General features: G+C 44.2%; 1 protein-coding gene across 6 annotated transcripts in view; it reads left to right on the forward strand.

Moving 5' to 3' along the window:
* The first annotated feature begins 901 nt into the window (after positions 1 to 901).
* Positions 902 to 22,540, forward strand: part of YLPM1 (YLP motif containing 1) — a 93,266-nt gene continuing 71,627 nt past the window's right edge. For 3 of the 6 annotated variants that reach the window (XM_073349185.2, XM_073349183.2, XM_073349184.2), the window contains exons 1-5: positions 902 to 2,050; positions 8,260 to 8,508; positions 10,116 to 10,310; positions 14,399 to 15,156; positions 19,364 to 22,081. In XM_073349185.2, the coding sequence (XP_073205286.2) occupies positions 1,037 to 2,050; positions 8,260 to 8,508; positions 10,116 to 10,310; positions 14,399 to 15,156; positions 19,364 to 22,081 (4,934 nt within the window). In that variant the 5' untranslated portion in view covers positions 902 to 1,036. The remainder of the gene's footprint in view (positions 2,051 to 8,259; positions 8,509 to 10,115; positions 10,311 to 14,398; positions 15,157 to 19,363; positions 22,082 to 22,540) is intronic. The other 3 variants (XR_012159494.2, XM_073349182.2, XM_073349186.2) reach the window with 2 other exon arrangements.

Genomic DNA, 22,540 nt, shown 5'->3' on the forward strand with positions numbered 1-22,540 from the left:
GTATTAGAGTTGAGTAGGTCTAATATTTATTTTTCGTTCTTTCTATAGGAATTAGATACAATGCTCCTGCCAGATAATAATTTGTAACTTATTATCTGCAAAAAACTAGTTTTCATATGCCCACGTAGCCCCGGGAATCATGGGTAAAGTTGCCTCCTCCCACCAAAAAATCTGAAATGGTGCCCCTGCAACACTTGAGTTATAATTCAGGTTAACTTTCAGTGAAGCCAAGCCCTCAGGCAGTGGAGTTGTGATTGCTAAACTGTTGTGAAACTCAAGCTAACAGTTCGTGGCTGCTAAGAAACCCCAAGCACTGTAATCTGAATGCTGTCCCCATAGTGATGGAATTAAGGGTTCAAGGCTTTGTCTATGGTTCTCAGCTCGCCTCCCAGGCTGACCTCCCAGGCACGGAGCTTCACCAGACTGGAGACCCGTCTCCCAGGGAAGGTGTAGTTAGGGCGCCCCGAGGGCAGCGATAAACGCAGGGACGGGCGGGCACGTTGCGGGGAACCAGCCCCCGGAACCCCCGCATGGGAGAGAGCAGCTGAGAGGAAGGGTGGAAACCTTGCCCGCGACAGGACCCAGAAGGCGCCAAGGCGGTGGCCTCCAGTCTGTTGTTCCTCCGCCCCCCCGCCCAACAAGATGGAGGCCGACAGCCTGCCTCTGAGCGGCGCTCTAGCTCCTCTTTGCCCCTCTCTTTTGTCCAAGCCGACATGAGGGAAGAAGAGATCAGGGTTTCAGCGACACTCTAGTCCCAGTTAGTTCACCTCTCTATTGTCCGTGTTGTTCCGCCGGTGCCCGGCCACCTTATAGCCCGGGCTGATCGGTGGGTGGCGCTCTAACTTCAGCGAGCCCCTCTCTATGGTCCAGGCTGGGGGCACTCTAACTTCCTGCACGGCACTCTTCTGTCCCGGAGGTCCAACGAGCCTCGCTACGCAGGCACTGTGCGTCGCACGCGCTGCTGCTGTCGCCAGTCGCCGCGGCCTGTGGAAGCTCCGATCTCCGCTTCGGCCGCCGCCTCAGACCCGGCCCCGCCATGTATCCGGCCTGGGGCCTGTACGGTGCGGCGGGGCACTACCCGCCGCCCCCCACCTCGATACCGCCCCCGCCGCTACCCGTCCCCCCGCCCGTGATGCCCCCCTCCGTCCCGCCGCCGAACTACCCGCCCCCGGGCCCAGGTGTGGCCCCCGCGCCCGGCGCCTCGGGCTTCCTGAGCCTGCAGGAGCAGCACCTGGCCCAGCTGCAGCAGCTGCAGCAAATGCACCAGAAGCAGATGCAGTCGGTACTTCTGGGGGGTCCCCCGCCCGGGCCGCCGCCCCCGGGCCTGCCCCCTCCGCCTCTCCCCGGCTCCTTCACCGACTGGCCGCCGCCGCCAGTGCCTCCCCCCGTCCGCAGCTACCAGAAGCAATTCAAGCACCGCGAGCCGCCCCCGCCGCCCCCACCCCGGGACCCCCAGGTCTGCAAGCCCCCGGCGCCCCCCCTGCCCCGAGAGCATGAAACCCTCCAGCCGTCTCAGCCCCACAGCGACTGGGAGCACCTGCCTTCTTCCCCAGTGCCCATGGACATGGAGCTGTCCTCTCCGCCACAGTCGCCCCCGCCGCCTGAGCAGGCCTATCCACCCCCTTCGCAGGCCTATATCCCCCCAGCCCAGTCTGAAGCCTATATTCCCCCAGCCCAGCCACCCCCTTCCCAGTCCCCTCCGCCCCAGTCTTATTTGTCCCATTCTCAGCTCTCCCAGCCACCACCACCGTCCTATTTAGAGCCCCCTCCACCAACTGCCCCTCAATCCTATTTACCCTCCTCCCAATCCTATCAGACACATTCTCAATCTTACTTGTCCCCTTCCCAATCATCCCTTTCCCAACCAGCACCGTCTAGTTTGACACCATCCCTTTCTCAGTCTAAATCTCACTTTGCTGCATCCCAGTCATCCTTGCCCCCTTCCACTCCTGCTCAGCAAGAGGCAGTGCAGAGTGCTGCTAAGGACACCAGTGACAGTTCTGACCAGCACAGCACCCCACAGCCAGACCCTTCCACTATGACCCCCCAGGTAAGAACAAAGTGTCCAACCTGTGCTTTGGTGCCAAGCGTGGCTCCAGTTTGGAAAAGGTAGTGATGGGAACTGATCATTTACAGATGTAGTGTGGGTTGTAAAGATGGTCAACTAAAGACATAAAATAGAGAAACAATAAACGAATTTGTTTAAATAAAACAAAATTTTTGGCTTCAGCTCACAAAAGCCAGGAATGGTACAGATGAGACTAAAATTCCATAAACTCCAGTTGAATGTACATTTTGTATCCTCAAAAAGAAAAGGAGTACTTATGGCACCTTAGAGACTAACAAGAACTCCTTTTCTTTTTGTGAATACAGACTAACACGGCTGCTACTCTGAAACCTGTCATTTTGTACCCTGTAGTAGTTGGTTTTCAAGAGCCAGCAGTTCCCAAGCACAATGGGATGTTTCAGCCTTGACTGAACTTTATCCCCTTAGTGGATTTTTCAGATTTTTAGGGCCCCGATCGTGCAAAGTACGTTGTGCAGATGAACTGCACGGATCCCTATTGACTTCATTGGGCCCTCCATACCAATGCAGCAGTCCACCGGTATTTTATAGGATTGCCGCCTGGTTTTGTGTTGCATAGTTTCTTGTTTTGATTTTTCTCTTACAGTAATATTTTTCAGTTGTTTATGAACACAAATCCTATAACAGTGCAAACTGGCCATACCTGGAATAGTTAAGGTTACAAAAGTATTTCCATTATAGACCCTAGATGCCTGTTTGTTCGGTTTTCAGAAATAGTTAGACTTTGGCCTAAATGTGTTCATGCTTGATCTCTTCCTAAAAGTGAACTTTTATGAGGGAAAAGTCTTTTCAAAAGTTTTTGAATTTGGTGGGAGTGAAAAATATACTTTTTACTGTTAAAAACACTTATGTCGTAGGTGGACACTTTTATAATGTTATTGATAGGCACTAGCTGGTTTTTTACTTCTGTAGAAATGGGGACTCCTCTTGTATTCATTTTTTCTTTAACCTCCCTCCCCTCAAAACAAAATAGTAAATTAGATGTAGATTCAGTATTCTCGTTCAATAACTGAGCACTCAAAAGTGCTAGATTTTAGGAGGTTGAATATTAAATGTTAACATGCTCCCCCCTCGCTTTGTTGCTATCCATTATGATAGCGTCTGTAATTTCATTATGCTATACTATTTTTAAAATAATACAATACAATAATTATTTTGACAACCACACATACATCTGAAAGAACATAGTCATAATTAATGAATTATTGCAATGCATACTTAGGGGAGCAGAGTTGTGACTGAATATACACTGCTACCTTTTGCATTTTCTGATTATTTTGCCCTAACTTTGCATTATTGTAGTTTACTGAATTTGATACAATACAAAATTAAATGTTAATTTAAAAAGAAAGTGGTACCTAAAGGGTCGTAAAGATTGAACATTGAAATAGTATAACTTCTACTGATCTGCGGAAGAAGAGTTATGGAATCTTTCTCTTTTTTAATTAATGACAATCTAGTCTAGGCAGAAGATAATTTTCTGATTATCTCCTGTAGTAACAGTGTCCATAGCCAAACAGAATGCTGCTTTCCCCTCTCCCCCCACATATTCAGTAGATTATGCAAGAAATTGCAATTTGTCATTTGTAATTCTTTGTTATATTATTTGTCTTCCACTGTGTAACATTGACAGATCTCTGTGTGTGATTTTGGTTTAGAGTCCCATGCCATGTGACACATTTTGCAGCACAGTGAAAATAAGGTTCCTGTGTCTCCTTATGGCAAGGTATATCTTTCCAGAAACACTTAGGCCAGTGGTTCTCAAACTTTTGTACTGGTGATCCCTTTCACATAACAAGCCTCTGAGTGTGATCCCCCCACCCCCCTTATAAATGAAAAACACTTTTTTATATATTTAAAACCATTATAAATGCTAGAGGCAAAGCGGGGTTTGGGGTGGAGGCTGACAGCTCGCAACCCCTCCTCGCCTTGTAATAACCTCGTGACCCCCTGAGGGATCCCAACTGCCAATTTGACAACCCCTGACTTAGGCAATGTCTGCACTACCATTTATGTTAGTATAATTTATATCTTTCAGGGATGTGAAAAAACACTCCCCTGAGCGACATAAGTTATACTCACATAAGTCGCCGGGAGAGCTTCTGCCACTGACATAGTTACCAGTTACCGCGGCTCGTTGGGGGTGGTTTCATTATGATGACGGGCGAGCTCTCTCCTGTCAGCATAGAGAGGCTACACAAGAGAGCTTACAGCGGCGCAACTGCATCGGTACAGCTGTGCCACTGTAAGCTCTCTAGTGTAGACATAGCTTTAATAAGTGAAGTATCTACCAAAATTTATTTATAGCATGCCATTCACTTTGGTATCTGGGTGCATATTCTGTTGAAAATTAAACAAAGATTATGTATATTTTCCTATGAAGGATACCTAAGCTTCACAGCCCTGTGTTCTGGACTGCTGTATTGTTTTCCTTTTCCTTGCTTATCATCTCTGTTGTTTTCTTCCATGAGCATCACCAGATGTTGTTGTTTTTTTTTTACCATCCTGAGGAAGGACTTGCTGCATAAATAGATGGGTCTTGCATTATGCAGTAAAGGCTCTCAGATTCATCCTGATATTTTTGTAGTGACCAAGACCCCCAAGTTTTTCACCCTGGACTCTGGCAGTCACACTGCTTGCATAGAGTCTTGCTGTCCTGGTGTGCCATTAAAGGTTTGAAAACTGAGGACTAGGTCCTTGAAATGGATACAGAACTAAATGGAGAGTTAGTGGAACAAATGGTATGTTGACATGATGCACTTCTTTGGTTTTCTTTGTTTGAGTTAGGCTGAGGCTGCTGTATGTTATACCAGGTGGAGCTTCTGTGTGACCTTCACAATTGGGCATTTGATAGAAGTTGTGTTGTGGTAATTTAATCTAACCAGAAGGTGATGATATCTATTTCACTGTGGTGAGATCCTTCCTGAGAGGAACAGGTGTAAACCAATGATACTCAGACTGCAGCTCTCTAATGTTTCTCCTGGGACTCTTTGCAACATGTTATATTAAAACACTATGTGAGTTGTTAATTAACCAATCAGGGATACTTTTACTATGTTATTAACCAAATTAAGTTATCAACTTGCACTGTGAACTTTGCTGTGAAAATAATATATATTTATGTATAAATTAATATTTTCTCTGTCATACTCTTTAAATATGAATAGCATTATAGTAAATGAAACAATTAATTCACACTACTGTAGCTCTTTTGGGTACTGTTGGTAGCTAATTTGGCTCCTGAACGACTTGAGGTCTCAGTATCACTGGTATAAACCATTGGTTAGTCAAGGATGGAAGAAGAAGCTCCTTGTTGTTGTTGCATTCCTTGTGTATAGGAGTATCAGTGATTGCAGTAGGACTCCAAGAATAGTTACCACCTTGACACTGGGAGAGTAGAAGCCCTCAGTCAAAGATGAGGACTTAAGTTCCCACCATCTCTCTGAAATGTATCCTTCACCAGTATTTCCTCTGTTTTGCTCAGTCTGAGCTTTAGACATCTGTTTTTCATCCATTCACTTTTTTCAGGGCTTGTCTATGCTACCCGCTGGATTGGCGGGCAGTGATCGATCCAGCAGGGGTCAATTTATCACGTCTAGTATAGACACAATAAATCGACTGCTGAGCGCTCTCCCATCGACTCCGGTATTCCACCAGAACAGAAGCGCAAGCGGAGTCGATGGGAGAGTGTCAGCTGTCGACTTACTGCAGTAAGTAGATCTAAGTACGTAGCTGAAGTTGTGTATCTTACGTTGACCCCACGCGGTAGTGTAGACAAGTCCTCCGTCAGATGCTGGGACATAAAGTGGTTCTCGCTTCATGTGCTGTGAAGGAGATTTACAGCTGAGTGTCGTCATATTGGTGGTATTGGAGCCTATGTCGTATGACCTCTCCTAGAGATTAATCTATATATTGAGAAGGAGAGGAGATAGGATGATTTCACAAATGACTAGACTTTCAGGGCAGAAGAGCAGTTGTCTTTCATGACTGTCATCTTTTATTTATCTATGTCACAGCCATCACTATTGTATAAAATCATGTTATGTGACATGTCTTTGAAAGGAATGTTTAAATCCAGCTTAGTGCTGTTCTGCATGCCTCTGCTAGGTCTTGAATGCAAAAGCAACTCCTAACACAACATGGAGTTGAAGGCTGCTGAGAGATCCCATGCTGTAAGTATGGATGTTTGTCCTCCACCCATAGCCATGAGAGCTTCTCTATGTCATATCCTGATCTGAATCCTGATTTGCAGGATATTGGCAGAGGTCAATGGCAGAATCTAGAATGATACCATCTCCTATCATAGACATATAGTCCCCAAAATATCATTTTAGAGAAGTGATTTTCTGCATAGATCTGCTCTTTAAATTCGTCCATTTCACACCTCACTACTAGAAATAGGCCCTTTTAATTCAGGCATAAGATATATGGGTAGAGGAAGTTTGCACTGCACATGCTTATTTTATACCTATTTTGAAGATGAATTGGAAACTTTAGTCTTAAGGAATCTCATCGGGCACCATTCACCAATGCTGAATTTATACCTGCATTTAAAAATAAACTGTTGTTCCTGTTAGCTTCTCTGCTGTTCCCATGCTGGTTTTTCAGAAGTGGCTCTTCTTGCCAGTGTGTGGGTAGAAAAGATGAACAGGAAGAGTATGAAAGATGTGGGACAGTCACAGATTCTCAAAAGAGAGGAAATTGCTAGTTGAGCTTGTGTTTTCATATTCCGCACCATTCCGTGAGCTTTAGGATAAGCTTTTCCATATCCTCACATTATGGCTATAAAATACCAATCTCTGTCCCCTGTATTTTGCTAGAGTTCTTATAAAAGCTATATAAATTCTCTTGATGAATGGGACTTCAGTATACATTTTTAGTAAACATTCAGTATTCTGAATTTATAAAGTTAGAATTTAGTTCCTTTTGTATCTTATTTTAAATCTGAGCTCATGGCATTTCATTGAGTTTTTAGTGTGTGAGCAGATTATAGAACCATAATCACTAGGAAGTTTCTTCCAATTTTATCCTTGATATTTGGGCTGGGCAGTGAAAATCCTGATGAAGTATATTTTATTGAGCTACCTACTATTTTGAAAACGTATAAAAACATTTGAGAGCTGAGCTATTCCTTGTCATTATTTCAACCTGGAGGAGATGAATGCTACTTGATTACAAAACCTAGAAAAGGGGATTTATAATGGATAATATATATCCATTTGTCTATGTGTGACACACATGGAGAAAGTGAATATCTTGGGAAATTCTACAGCAGAGGAAATTCTTCAGAGAAAGTCTAAATGTCAGAATATGCCATCAGACCTTGTGGAACCATGTTCCAAAGAACAGGCCTTTCAGCTATAAAGCACCTGTACTTTGAACATATTTAAAGATGAGGACTTAATGCTAGGAGTTTGACTATCTCCGTAGCTGGTCTTGTCTTATTTCTGGCATCACCATCTGGTTACCTTGCAGCTCCCAGATGCCAGTGAGGTTAGACGACAGCTTTTTATAATCTGAACTCAAGATACTGTGTTCTGTCTGATTGGTTGTTTGTCCCAGTCTCCTTCCACATCTCTTCCTCACAGTTTCTTTGCTGCCATCCTCACTCTTCCCGCTATCCATAGTCGTCTCCATTTATCCCTTCCCTTTCTTTCCTCTGTGCATTTCTTCCTTCAGTGTCCTTCAGCCCCCTTTCCTTTTACCCGGTTCCATGGCTCCGATCAATTCTCCTCATCCAACTTTTCCATTATCCTACCCCATCTGAGCTCCATAATAAATACATATACCAAGTTGTTAATAAAATAATGAAATGGAATTAACAAGTCCATTCACTCCAATCCCTTAGCTCATATGTTGAACACCTTCCTCTCCTTTCTGTTTTTTGCCTTCTTCGGTTTTAAGTTCTTTGGGATAGGAACTGCATCTTCCTTCATGTCTGTATAGCACCTAGGACAGTCGTGCCTGAAACCTGATAAGGGGTTTTGACCTATTGCTTCTCTGTAATGATGGTAGAGAAGTGAGTTATTACAATGAAACAGGCATAAAAACTTTTCTGGAGACTGTTTTCTCTGCCAGATTTCAGTGATTATCTTGGTGGGTTATCTTTATCTGTTTTTGTCTATTAAACCTGGTTGCTACTGTAATTCTCACAAACTTTTTGTATATTATAGGAACAGCAACAGTACTGGTACCAGCAACACTTGCTAAGTCTGCAGCAGAGGGCAAAAGCACATGCACAGGGACAGCAGCAACCGAAGGGTCCAGGAATAATAGTGAAGGATGCACCTGAGCAGAGAATACAGCAAGAAGAAGGGAAAGTGACTGCTCCTAATCAGCAGTCTGACCCGCCTTTACTTAACGAGCCCCTCATACCAGCTTCCAAAAAAGAGGAGCCTCCTGTCTCATCTACTGAACCTAAGGTACGCTATGCAAAGATGCTATTCCTTATGGGACATTCGTTCAAAAAAAAAAAAAAAAAGTTTTCCTCCTGCCTGGGTCTGAATAATAATACCTAGACTTTAGATAGTGCTTTTCATCAGTAGATCTCAAAGCATTTTGCAAAGAAGGTCAGTATCATTATCCCCATTTTACATGTGGGGAAATTGAAGTACAGAAGGCAAGTAAGGTACCTGGGATCATCCAGCAGGCCAGACACACATCTCTTGAGTCCAATAGACCCCAAACCTCTTGAGTCCAAGTCTAGTGATCTATTCACTAGGCCATATTGCCTCCCAATTAATAGACTTTACAGTTGGGAAAGACAGGTCTGGGTACACATCTCCCTGGTCTGGCAGGTTTGGAACTAGTAAAATCTTTTTCAGGGACAAGCTGCTTCCTCAGTTTTGTTAGGTGATGCGTAGGGTCCCTTTGCATTTACAGAGTCCTTCTCCTACAGATTTGAAAGACTTCTGCATTTGGGACCCATGCTCCCTGCCATGGTGAAGTGAATAGTGTTCAGAGATTATGAACCGTATTTGTCTCTAATGCCAGTAGGTCAGATGACATCTCAGAAAAAGTGAATTATTTTAAAGAAAAGAGGATAAGGGAAATGAATGAATTACTGTAGTCCCAATTAGCTAATCTCGTGCTCCCTAGTTCCTTAACCTGAAATCCCTGAATGACTTTTCCTTGTTAGCGTTCAAGATTTTTACTTGTATCCCTCTGTATGATTTGCTCATCCTACTTGCTGAATCGGAAGGTATTAGTACCTTTCCCCTTTGCAGCTGCATGTATACATCTTGCAGTCAGGATTAGAGATGTGCCTGAGCTAGTACCCCACATTCAATCTAATGCCTCTATCACCAAGACATGCATCTGAACTTAATAGCTCAGGCCTGAACCAGAATACTAAATCCAAACACACCAGAATTTTGGCATAGTTTGGATTTTGATTTAATTAATCATTCCAATTTTTAGCTGAGATGCATATTACTTTCCCGTTAAGTGCTGGAAAGGAGAGTGGTGATTTTGCCTTCCACTCCAGACCTTGAAAGATAATGATTCCTTTGTTAAAGAATAGGGTCATAGTCTGTGCCTAATAACCAAGAAGTTTTGCCCAAAAACCTTTCTGCCCATTTGCATAGTGATGGTTTTTACTTAGAATATGCAGGCAAATTCTCTCAAATCTGATTTTTGGCTTGAACTATTCCCCTTATTGAAGAAGATAAACAAAATCATCTATTCTGATAGTGTCATAGAAAGTCAGAACACCAAAATTCAGGGTCACAGAATTATTAACTGCCATGAAACTTCTGTGAATTTGGTTATGCTTAAGAACATAAGAGTGGCCATACTGGGTCAGACAAAGGTCCATCCAGCCCAATATCCTGTCTACTGACAGTGGCCAATGCCAGGTGCCCCAGAGGGAGTGAACCTAACGGGTAATGACCTAGTCTCTCCTGCCATCCATCTCCACCCTCTGACAAACAGAGGCTAGGGACACCATTGCTTACCCAAAAGTAAGCTTGTTTAGGTGTTGTGCTTGAATGAGCTTTCCCTTAGTTATAATAATTATATTTATCTTTAGCTGAATATTGAACCTCCTGAGGACTCTGAGGAAGATTTGAGATTGCAGCAGTTGCAGGTGGCAGCAGCTCAGTGGCAGCAGCATCCACACCATCGAGTTGGCTTTCAGTATCAGAGAATAATGCAGAAGCATGCCCAACTGCAACAGATCCTACAGAAGTACCAGCAGATTATACAACAGCCACCACCCCCACAGGTTAGTCATTGAGAAACTGGGATTTGGTATACCTCTTGGATGATGTAACACTCATGGTCTGATAAGAAGTATGTAGTATAATAATTTCTTCTGGCTGACTTGTTTGCCTTGCTCTCTCATTAATCGTTGTTCATGGGCAAAGACTTAGCTTCCCCCTTCCCTGAGAAGTTACTTTCCAGTCTCAGTTGAAGAGTAACAAGAATATTTAGAGATGTTGATGGGAGCAGTTTCATATGAGGCATAATTAAAAAGACTATTTATTGACATGGGATACAATTCTCAAAATCGTCTAAGGAGCACTGTAGGCTCCTAAGAGCCTGTTAGTTTTGAAAATGGGACCTAAGTGTCTTTGAAAATTTTACAGTAGGACGGCTTAGTTTAGAAAAGAAAAGGTTACTTAAAATGGCAGGAACAGAAAGAGCTGGTTGGGTGCCCTTATTTACTGTGTCCTCCAATACAAGAAAAAGAGGATATTCAAAAAGACAATGTAAAAGCCAAAATGAATGAAATATTTAGGTAAAGTATAACTAATAATGGAACTCACTGCCAAAGGATATTATTGATATTAATAGATTAGTAAGATTAAAAATAGATTAGACATCTATCAGAATAGCCAATTCAGATAAAACTAATTGTTGTAAATCTTCATGCTTCAGAGTATAAGATTATTGCTAGCTGGGGTCAGTAGGATGGTGTTGGGTAATTAAGTAGATCATGGGATTGTTGGGGTTTAGGGGAGAGCCTATGCCTTCCCAGTTTCTTTGCAAGAGGGGCGGTATTTGCCCTTAAAAAACTCCAAATTATTATAGTAGCACTTAGAGACTCCAGCTAAGATTGAACCCCCATTGTGATAGGAGTGGTATGTACATGTGGTGAGAGATACTTTTTGCTTGAAAGAATTTACATTCTAAATAGACAAGACAGACCAGACAAAGAGTAAGAAGTGAAACAGGCACTGAGAGGGAAAGTAACTCACTCAAGGTCACATAGTAGGTTTATGAGAGAGCTGGGAACAGAATCCTGATCTCCTAATTCCCAGTCCAGTGCTCTGTCCAGTAACCACACTGTTTCTTTGTGTGAGTGAGTGAGATTTTTTGTTTGATTGTAGCTGCTGTAAAAAACATGGAGTCCCAATCCTGATTGGATTCTCTGGTCATTACCACAATGAAAGGGGAGAGAGAAAAGATGATAATTAGGCCGTCACATTTTTTCTTGCACAGCTCTTAGTGAACCCTTATTGATTCATATTTTATACAAAATATACTGTTTTAATACTTTTTCATTTTATGTTGCAACAGTGTGACTCAATGAATAATATGTATTGTGTGGGTATTTGCCCCTCCTAGCACTCAAGGATCTGAAAGTCATTAGATAAAGGAAAAGTATATTGGAGACAGTAGTCCCAAGGAAATCTTGGTGAAGGAGACAGGTAAAATAATCTACACGTGGTTCCTAGTGTAGTACATTTTCATGATTTTACAAGGCAGGGTAAAGGAGACTTGCAGTTTGGCCACAGGAATTCAGATACAGATGTGGGTACAGATAAAATATATTGAATAATTAGTGACTGTTGTAGGTTTATTCATAGATTCATAGATACTAAGGTCAGAAGGGACCATTATGATCATCTAGTCTGACCTCCTGCACAATGCAGGCTACAGAATTTCACCCACCCACTACTGCGAAAAACCTCTCACCTATATCTGAGCTATTGAAGTCCTCAAATCATGGTTTAAAGACTTCAAGGAGCAGAGAATCCTCCAGCAAGTGACCCATGTCCCATGCTACAGAGGAAGGCAAAAAACCTCCAGGGCCTCTTCCAATCTGCCCTGTAGGAAAATTCCTTCCCGACCCCAAATATGGCGATCAGCTAAACCCTGAGCATATGGGCAAGATTCACCAGCAAGATACTACAGAAAATTCTTTCCTGGGTAACTCAGATCCCACCCCATCTAACATCCCATCACAGGCTATTAGGCCTATTTACCATGAATATTTAATTACCAAAACCATGTTATCCCATCATACCATCTCCTCCATAAACTTATCGAGTTTAATCTTAAAGCCAGATAGTTCTTTTGCCCCCACTGCTTCCCTTGGAATGCTATTCCAAAACTTCACTCCTCTGATGGTTAGAAACCTTCGTCTAATTTCAAGTCTAAACTTCCTGGTGGCCAGTTTATATCCATTTGTTTTTGTGTCCACATTGGTACTGAGCTTAAATAATTCCTCTCCCTCTCTGGTATTTATCCCTCTGATATATTTATAGAGAGCAATCATATCTCCCCTCAACCTTCTTTTAGTTAGGCTAAACAAGACAAGCTCCTTGAGTCTCCTTTCATAAGACAAGTTTTCCATTCATTGGATCATCCTAGTAGCCCTTCTCTGTACCTGTTCCAGTTTGAATTCATCCTTCTTAAACATGGGAGACCAGAATTGCACACAGTATTCCAGGTGAGGTCTCACCAGTGCATTGTATAACGGTACTAAAACCTCCTTATCCCTACTGGAAATACTTCTCCTGATGCATCCCAAGACCTCATTAGCTTTTTTCACAGCCACATTCCATTTGCAGCTCATAGTCATCCTATGATCAACCAATACTCCAAGGTCCTTCTCCTCCTCCGTTACTTCTAATTGATGCATCCCCAGCTTATAACTAAAATTCTTGTTATTAATCCCTAAATGCATGACCTTACACTTCTCACTATTAAATTTCATCCTATTACTATTACTCCAGTTTACAAGGTCATCCAGATCCTCCTGTATGATATCCCAGTCCTTCTCTAAATTGGCAATACCTCCCAGCTTTGTATCATCCGCAAACTTTATTAGCACACTCCCACTTTTTGTGCCGAGATCAGTAATAAAAAGATTAAATAAGATTGGTCCAAAACCGATCCTTGAGGAACTCCACTGGTAACCTCCCCCCAGCCTGACAGTTCAGTACCTACCTTTCAGTAGGATCCATTGTAGTCTCCCCTTTAACCAATTCCTTGTCCACCTTTCAATTTTCATATTGATCCCCATCTTTTCCAATTTAACTAATAATTCCCCATGTGGCACCGTATCAAATGCCGTACTGAAATCTAGGTAAATTAGATCCACTGCGTTTCCTTTGTCTAAAAAATCTGTTACCTTCTCAAAGAAGGAGATCAGGTTGGTTTGGCACGATCTACCTTTTGTAAAACCATGTTGTATTTTGTCCCATTTACCATTGACCTCAATGTCCTTAACTACCTTCTCCTTCAAAATTTTTTCCAAGACCTTGCATACTACAGATGTCAAACTAACAGACCTATAGTTACCCGGGTCACTTTTTTTCCCTTTCTTAAAAATAGCAATTCTCCAATCATACGGTACAACCCCTGAGTTTACAAATTCATTAAAAATTCTTGCTAATGGGCTTGCAATTTCGGGTGCCAATTCCTTTAATATTCTTGGATGAAGATTATCTGGGCCCCCCAGTTTTGTCCCATTAAGCTGTAGGTTAACTAGCTGTAGATTATTACAAGCGTAATGAGAGATTGTTCTCTTAGTTTGTTTTGTTAGATAAACAAGTTTGATAAGCCCAAACTTGGAGGACTACTACAGTTTACTCAACGTATACCTGGTTTAGTGTTCCAGGTGGTGCTCTCGAATGTGAAGGAAAGTGCATTTAAATTGAATTGCTATGTGCTTGGAGAAACAAATTGAAGAGCTTGGGAAACAAGGCTGCTTGCTACATATATTAGAATATTTGTGGATTGATTTGTGATTCAGTAGGGATGGAGGATATTCTATTAATAGCCCCAAATAGTTTGGTTGTATGCAGAAGTAATCTGTTGCTAATTATACTCTCCCCACTCCCCGGTCCTCCCACCTAGAGTGATGTGGGTTTTTTGTATGGAAGTGTTTGCCCTTATCTATTACTAAAATGTATAGGTTGGAGATATACCAGGCAGGATACGTTTGCTTCTGTTTCTATGTAACTCTTCTCTCAAGCTTCTATTTAAGCTGAAGATTGGGCAGAGGGTGATATTCAAGCATGTTGCTTCAGAAGGAACTAAAAATGTATTCTGCAGCATTTGTATCTCTCTTTCTTGCAGACAATGTCAGTGGATATGCAGCTGCAGCATTATGAGACGCAGCAGAAACAGTTTCAACAACTTCACAAAGAGTGGGAGCGTGAATTCCAAGGATGGCAGGATCAACTTCAGACCTATCCTCACAAAGATCAGCTTCAGGAGTATGAGAAACAGTGGAAAACATGGCAGGGACAGATGAAAGCTACTCAGTCCCATCTGCAGGAGAAAGTGAACTCACTTCGAAACATGAAGAATCAATACACTGGGAATGTTGCATTGCCACCTCCTTTTGTTCCATGCTCTCAAACCTCTCAAGGAGGCATGCCTGTTATGCCTCCATCTTTGCCTTCAGCCACCCCTCCGCAGGTTCCCCCACCTCTGTCTTCTGATCCTCAGTTGTCTAACTCATCTGAACCCCCAACGTCCAGTCTTCAGGTTTTCCAGTCCGCTAAGACAACCAGGCCAGCTCTTCTTCCTATTCCTGATTCTTTTGTATTTAAACTACTTGGCTCATCTGCAACTTTACCTTGTCATTCTGAAATAACTACATCTGGTGACTCTTCAGACCAAGGAAACTGTCAAGTTCATCTGGATAAGCAAGCTGTACCATTTGTTTCTGTCTCTTCTGAACCAGCATCTGGAGAACTGAAAACCTCTACTCCAATATCTTCAACCTATGTACCCCCCACCTCCAGCGTTCAAGATAAACCAGTGAGATCAGGTGGATTGCTTCCAGACCCACCCAGAGGCACATACTTCGAAGGACCAAGAGGTCCTAGGTAGGTCTTTTTCCTTTATACACATCCTCATCTATACAGATTCTTTTACTGCTGTCATCACCAAAGTACCTATAGTGCCAGTTGTGCATTAAACAGTGTGAGGAAAATCTGTCACATGTGCTTCATTTTTTGTCATCTCTCTCCAGGGGAAATTGTGGGTGCAGCATAGTGGGTTTTGTTTCGTGGGTTTTTGAAAATCAATTATGTGCACTGTTCACTGTGTTTATCTTATGCCTGGTTGGTCTACACTTAAAATTTAGATTGACACTGAGGGGTGTGAAAAATTCAACCCCCCGATCACTGTAGTTAAGTGGACCTAGCCCCCAGTATAGATGTGGCTATGTTGATATAAATTTTTTTCTGTAGACCTAGCTACTGCTTATTAGGGAAATGGATTACCTATGTGGATGAGAAAACCCCTTCTATTGGTATAGCAAGTGTCTACGTGGCGACTGTGCCGCTATAGTGCCCATAGTGTAGGACATACCCTTAGTGAAAGCAAAGTCAGAGACTTGGGCATTATCTAGGATAGGTCACATCTTTCTAGCGAGATTGTCCTGTGTACCCACACATCTCCATTCTGAAGCACATAGCGTCCCTTTTACAACTACAACAATTGCTCATATGGAAAAGAGGCAGAAAAATATTTCCTGTATTTTTAATTTCTTTTAATGCAAGTTATCTGGAAACATAGAGAAAAGCCAGTGCGATATGACAAACTATCTCACCATAACCCCCTAGCAAGTGCTACGCCGATCCTCTGTCTTGGAGGACAGTTTGGAAACATCTATTTCAAAAATGTTTAAAGTTATCTGTAGGCGCAATCACAATACGTGCTCTTTTCCCTAGGTAGTACTTTAACTTACACATTGTGAAAGGAATTCAGGCAAGTATCCAACTATTATAGACTTGGAGCATCTAATACCTAACTACCAACAAATTAGATGCTGTTGTAAAATCAAGAAATAAAGTAGCTTGAATCCTAAACCCCAGCTACATTTTCTGATGAAGGGTGTGCCGAAGAGATGCCAGGGAAACTCAGAGCTGCTACTTTGCCTCACAATATTGGTATGAAAAGGCTCTTTCATTCTTTGCTCTTTTCACCTCAGGGTTCCAGCACACTTACTGACTGTAGGTTTCTTAAGGCTCGTTTGCACTAGAATCGCTACAGTGATGCAGCTATACCAATGTAGCCGCACCTATATAGCGCTGCTAGTGCAGATGCTCTATGCTGACGGGGGAGAGCTCTCCCTCCAACATAATTACTCCACCTCTCCAAGCGGCCATAGTTATGTTGGAGGGGAGAAGTGCCTGTCTGCACTGGTACTTAGGTTGGTGTAACTAACGTCACTTAGGGGTGTGGCTTTTTCTCACCCATGGGTGACTTAAGTTATAACAAAGTGAGCGCTAGTGTGTACAAGCCCTTAAAAGAATGGTGCTAGCTTTTCAGCTTGGAAAAGAGACGACCAAGGGGCGATATGATAGCGGTCTATAACATCATGACTGGTGTGGAGAAAGTAAATAAGGAAGTGTTATTTATTCCTCATAACACAAGAACTAGTGGTCACCAAATGAAATGAATAGGCAGTAGGTTTAAAACAAGTAAAAGGAAGTATTTCTTTACACAACGCTTGATCAACCTGTGGAACTCTTTGACCAAGACTATAACAGCGTTCAAAAAAGAACTAGGTAAATTAATGGAGGATAGGTCCATCAATGGCTATTGGCCAGGATGGACAGGGATGGTGTCCCAAGCCTCTGTGGCAGAGGCTGGGAATGGACAACAGGATGGATCACTTGATGATTATCTATTCTGTTCATTCCCTCTGGGGCACATGGCATTGGCCACTGTTGGAAGACAGGATACGTGGCTAGATCGGGGCGGGCAAACTTTTTGGGCCGAGGGCCACATCTGGGTGGGGAAATTGTATGCAGGGCTGGGGCAGGGGGTTGGGGTGTGGGAGGGAGCATGGGTGGGGGTGCGGTGTGCAGAAATGGGCTCAGGGCAAGGGATTGGGGCAGAGGAGGGGTGCGGAGTGCATGAGGGGGCTCAGGGAAGGAGGTTGGGGTGCAGGAGAGGTGCAGAATGCAGGAGGGAGCTCAGGGCAGGGGATTGGAGTACAGGGTATGACGGGGCTCAGGGCAGGGAGTTGGGGTGCACAGTGCAGTAGGGGTCTCAGAGCAGGGAGTTGGGGTGCAGGAGGGGTGTGAGGTGCAGGCAGGGGCTTAGGACAGGGAGTTGGGGGGGCTGGGTGCAGGAGAGGTGCAAGGTACAGGCAGGGGGCTTAGGGCAGGGATCTGGCCCACGGGCCATAGTTTGCCCACCCCTGGGCTAGATGGACCTTTGGTCTGACCCAGTATGGCCGTTCTTATGTTTGGTGTTACTTAGCTCCAATGTTTTAAAAAGGATGTGAGAGCACTGAGTGTTGGCCTTAGCTTTGAATTTCTTGATTATTGTTGGTTTGTATTATACCACAATGTTCATACATTTATATTTTGTTTCCTGTGTCTTTTGGGAAGGGGAAAAATTAATTTTTCAGGGTTTTTTTTTTGACAGATGACCTCTTGAGTCAATGAACAATTAGACTTGTTTAAAAAATAAGATTTATTTTTAAAGGTACATTATGTTGCTGATCTGTGTAGTTTGGCCTAAGAGCTCATTTTAGGAATGGCTTATTCACACTTTAAGAGGTATCAAATCTGCAGCAATTGAAATCTGTTCTTTCTGATCACTGGTCATGAATCTATATTTGGAAGGTTTACAATTCTGAAAATGTTGTTGCTTCTTCCAGCAAACTATTTCTAGTCCTTGCAGGATATGTAGACTTCACAGTAATATCATTCTGTGTGCAATCATTTCCCATCACCTCCCATTTCACATCCAAAGTGATTGTTAGCAGCTGATATTTCAAACTTCTAGAGTGATAGATCAATCATTTATAATACTGAAAAGTTGCCTTTCCCATAGTGTGTGTTTCCTCAATGCTAACAAGCAATTGTTTCCAACCCTGGTATTTTTTGAGAAACAAGATCCAGTAATTGATTGTTCTTGTAGTCTTCAACTGCCTTGTTTCTTTTTGCTTTTTTGCATTGGTTCAAGATTCAACATTGTAAGTTACAAACATCTGAGTAATGTGACTTTCATTTCCTTTTAAGGTTTCCTGTGTAAAATGCTTTGATTTTATCTGCTCTGTTATGTGAATCAGTATTTGGGCATTTAATTAAAAAGTGGATTTTTGACCAGATATGCCTCTTTAGCTCCTATTGCATGAATCCTTTCACTTCATGCTGTATTTGTTATCCAGTTCCCCACATTTTGGGCCATGGTAGTTGTAGGTGAACTAAATGTGAATAAAATACAGTTGTACAAATAGAAAACACATAAAGCTGTCCAGACCAGGGTAACATCATAAGCTTGCTCCACTTACTGTTTAATAATATTTTAAATTCTATATCTAGATTTTATTTATCTATTTATATTTTATTTATAGACTTTTCTATGTAGTACGCAGCACCATAGTATCTGATCATTACACATACATTATTTATCTTTGCCCACACCCTCGTGTGGTAGGGAAATACCACTATTTTGCTGTTGGAGTAGCAAGAGACAGAAGAATTGTGACTTTCCCAAGGTCACACAGTGAATCTGGACAGAGCTGGAGACAGAATCTAGATCTTCTGAGCACCAGTCTGGAGCTTTAAACACAAGACATGTTAAAATAACATACTTGATTTCCAGTTAAGATTTTAAGTCAACGTTTCTCCCGGAACTAGTCTTCATGGCTGAAATTTACACTTTCACCCACTACTATCTGTATAGAGTGGTTCAAATGCTGCTGCTGCTCTCACATAAGCAGGATGTTTTTTTCCATTACGTGTCTATGAATGATGCCCCAGATGTGAGCCAGCACAGAGACATAATGTCACATATTGATGCAACAGTGGGGCATGACACTGATTATTTTGTGGCTCATCTAACATTATTTCCTAGAGGTTGCTGAGTCTGCAAGTGACTTATGTCACTCTCCGTTGTGCAGTGTGAAATTGAAGTGCATTTTTCCATGTCTCTGTACTGATTTAATGGGATTTGCATATGAGGCACACAGAGATGTTTGCATGAAAGTGGTTTTATAAAGTGAAAATATCTTCTAGAGAATTCTCACTTAATTTGTTCATTTGAATATGTCTCTTGTTTTACATGTAGGTTTGATGGACTTCGGGGAAGAGGCTTTGACAGATTTGAAGGGCCAAGACAGAGAGGACCTCGTTTTGAAGGCCAGCACTTGGAAGGGCCGAGGCCGAGATTTGAAGGTCAGAATTCAGATGGACAGTCTTCAAGCAAATGGGGGACTGTCCCCCGGGGGCCAGCAGCACAGTTTTATACTTCCCCAAGTACATCACAGATGCACAGTTCCCGACCAAGCGGGTCACAGTGGAGGGGGCCCAAACCTCAACAGCAATCTCAAGCAGAGTCCCGAACAGAAAACAGAGACGCTTTTGCTGATGTGGCTGTTAACCAGGAGTTGGCAAATAGAACTCAGTCTACGCCAATTGCCTTTGATACAGATGCAAAGAATTCTGGTCCAGTTCAGCCAGCTGAGGACCTGACAAAAGCTCAGCAGGAGCCACCCAAAGCTAAAGTCAAAAAAATTATTCCTCGGCCTAAAAAGTGGACTTGGAGTTCTCAGGATCCTGCGCAGCAATTAGAAGAGACAAAACAAACTACTCAACCTCCATCCATTCAGAATCAAAAACCAACACCACTTCCCAGTACACCTGTAACTGTGCAGTCTACTATTCCTCCGAGAACAGGAGGAACAGCAGCCTTACCTCCATCCCCTGTAACAGGAAATAAAGACTTGAAATCTACAGATAGTAAATTGCCCCTTTCAGAAAATAGCCAGGGTAAAGGACTACCTGGATCAGAAAATAATCAGGGTATAGGTCTGGTTCAGCCAGAAGATAACGGAGGCAATGGACTAGTAAGCAGAGGCAGGGGTCAGGGCAGGCTGGACGACGGCCGAGGCAGGGGTCAGGGCAGGCTGGACGACGGCCGAGGCAGGGGTCAGGGCAGGCTGGACGACGGCCGAGGCAGGGGTCAGGGCAGGCTGGACGACGGCCGAGGCAGGGGTCAGGGCAGGCTGGACGACGGCCGAGGCAGGGGTCAGGGCAGGCTGGACGACGGCCGAGGCAGGGGTCAGGGCAGGCTGGACGACGGCCGAGGCAGGGGTCAGGGCAGGCTGGACGACGGCCGAGGCAGAGGACAGGGCAGGCTGGACGACGGCCGAGGCAGAGGACAGGGCAGGCTGGACGACGGCCGAGGCAGAGGACAGGGCAGGCTGGACGACGGCCGAGGCAGGGGTCAGGGCAGGCTGGACGACGGCCGAGGCAGGGGTCAGGGCAGGCTGGACGACGGCCGAGGCAGAGGGCAGGGCAGGCTGGACGACGGCCGAGGCAGAGGGCAGGGCAGGCTGGACGACGGCCGAGGCAGAGGGCAGGGCAGGCTGGACGACGGCCGAGGCAGGGGGCAGGGCAGGCTGGATGACGGCCTCGACAGGGGGCAGGGCAGGCTGGATGACTGCCGAGGCAGGGGGCTAACAAACAGAGGCAGAGGATTGCCCAGACAGGCAGCCACCCGAGGCCGGGGGATGATCCAGAGAGTGAGCAACCGGGAGGAGCAGCTGGATAGGCGGTCAGGTAGCAGGGAGAAATTGCCAGATGGGCAGTCAGGCAGCTGGGAGATGGGGCCAGTTGGGCGGTCAGGCAGCCGGGAGAGAGGGTTGTCTGGCCGAGACAAGGAACCAGCTGGCTGGGCAGACAGCAGGGATAGGGGGCAGTCAGGAAGCTGGGAGAGGGGCCCCGTCATGCGGGCTGGAAGCCGGGAGAGGGGTCCTATCATACGGGCTGAAAGCTGGGAGAGGGGTCCTGGCAGGCGGGCAGGAAGTCGGGAGAGGGGTTCTGTCAGGCGATCAGGTAGCCGGGAGAGGGAAATGGGCAGGCCTGAAACAGGCAGTATTGATAAACCAATCCGCCTAGGAGACAACTCTGAGAAATTATCTCTGTATCATCGAGAGGAACCAACCAGGGCTCCCTGGAGTCACGAAGAGGAGAGAATGCAAGAGGAACCTTCATTAGATAGACGAGATTCCCATCCTTTAGAGCGCGAACAATTGGATGATTGGGAAAGAGATCGATATTGGAGAGAGCATGACACAGATATTCAGGATGATCATGTGGATCCATATGATAGAGATGACAGGTTACCACTCCGTCTTTCATTGCCTCCACTATCACCTCTTCCTCCTCTCCCTCCTTTGTCTTCTGATCTTGACAGACGAGACACTTGGTGGGATGATTGGGAAAGGCCAAGGGAGAGGGAGCTGGATAGAGATCTGGACAGGATTGGAAGACCCTTGGATGTTTATGATCGAGAATTAGATAGAGAATGGGACAGAGATTATTTGAGACCTCTGGATGACAGAGATACACCGAGTCATGACCTGGACATTCCTCCTCTTCCACCTTTGCCACCACTTCCACCTCTGGACAGGTACCATGAGGACCGGTGGAGGGAGGAAAGAGATAGGGATCTCTATGACAGAGACCTCCGAGACAGGGGAGAGTTGAGGATCCGAGAGTATCCAGAGAGGCATGATACGTCAAGGGAGAAGCGAGATTACCTTCCTGAAAGGACTGACTGGGAGAGGGAACGGTTGTCAGATAGATGGTATCCTGATGAAGCAGACAGACTACGACCTTTGGGGGATCAGCTTGATCCACCCCTTCCACCACCACGTTCATCTGACATGCTGGGAGCAGAGCCAAACCTGGACCCTGAACAGTCACTTGGAGGGGTAATGGTCCTTAGTCAAAGGCAGCATGAAATAATCCTGAAGGCTGCCCAGGAGCTGAAAATGCTTCGGTGAGTTGGCTAATCTTGTAATTTCTTTTGGGAAAAAAGTTGCTAATTTATCTGAAGTAATCCATAGAATTGTATTAAATACTGTCAGGTAGGGTCATAGGTTTTGCTTTATCAGTTTAGACAATTATTGCATCTGTTCTGTCCTTATGCCTCTTGCAGTTGCCAATACATGATGCTTCAAGGGGCTGCCCCTAGGCCAGCTGATCTTTTAAACTCATTCAATTGTACAGTACTGTGTGGAGGGCAATAATTTCCTTCCTCACCCCCAGATGTGATGAATGTTTGGCTTGAAGCATTTGGATTTCTTATTCTGTGCAAATCCCAAGATATTACTATCTTAATTTTCCTTTAGTCCATTTCAATTATTACTGTATTTTAACTGAACCCATATGAGAGGATGAGAACATTGCAAATACCTAGGGTGTAGGCAGAAGCAGGGTTGTGAAGATCTGTAAAAAT

The sequence above is a fragment of the Lepidochelys kempii genome, chromosome 6 (genome assembly GCF_965140285.1).
Source record: "Lepidochelys kempii isolate rLepKem1 chromosome 6, rLepKem1.hap1, whole genome shotgun sequence".
Lineage (NCBI taxonomy): Eukaryota > Metazoa > Chordata > Testudines > Cheloniidae > Lepidochelys > Lepidochelys kempii.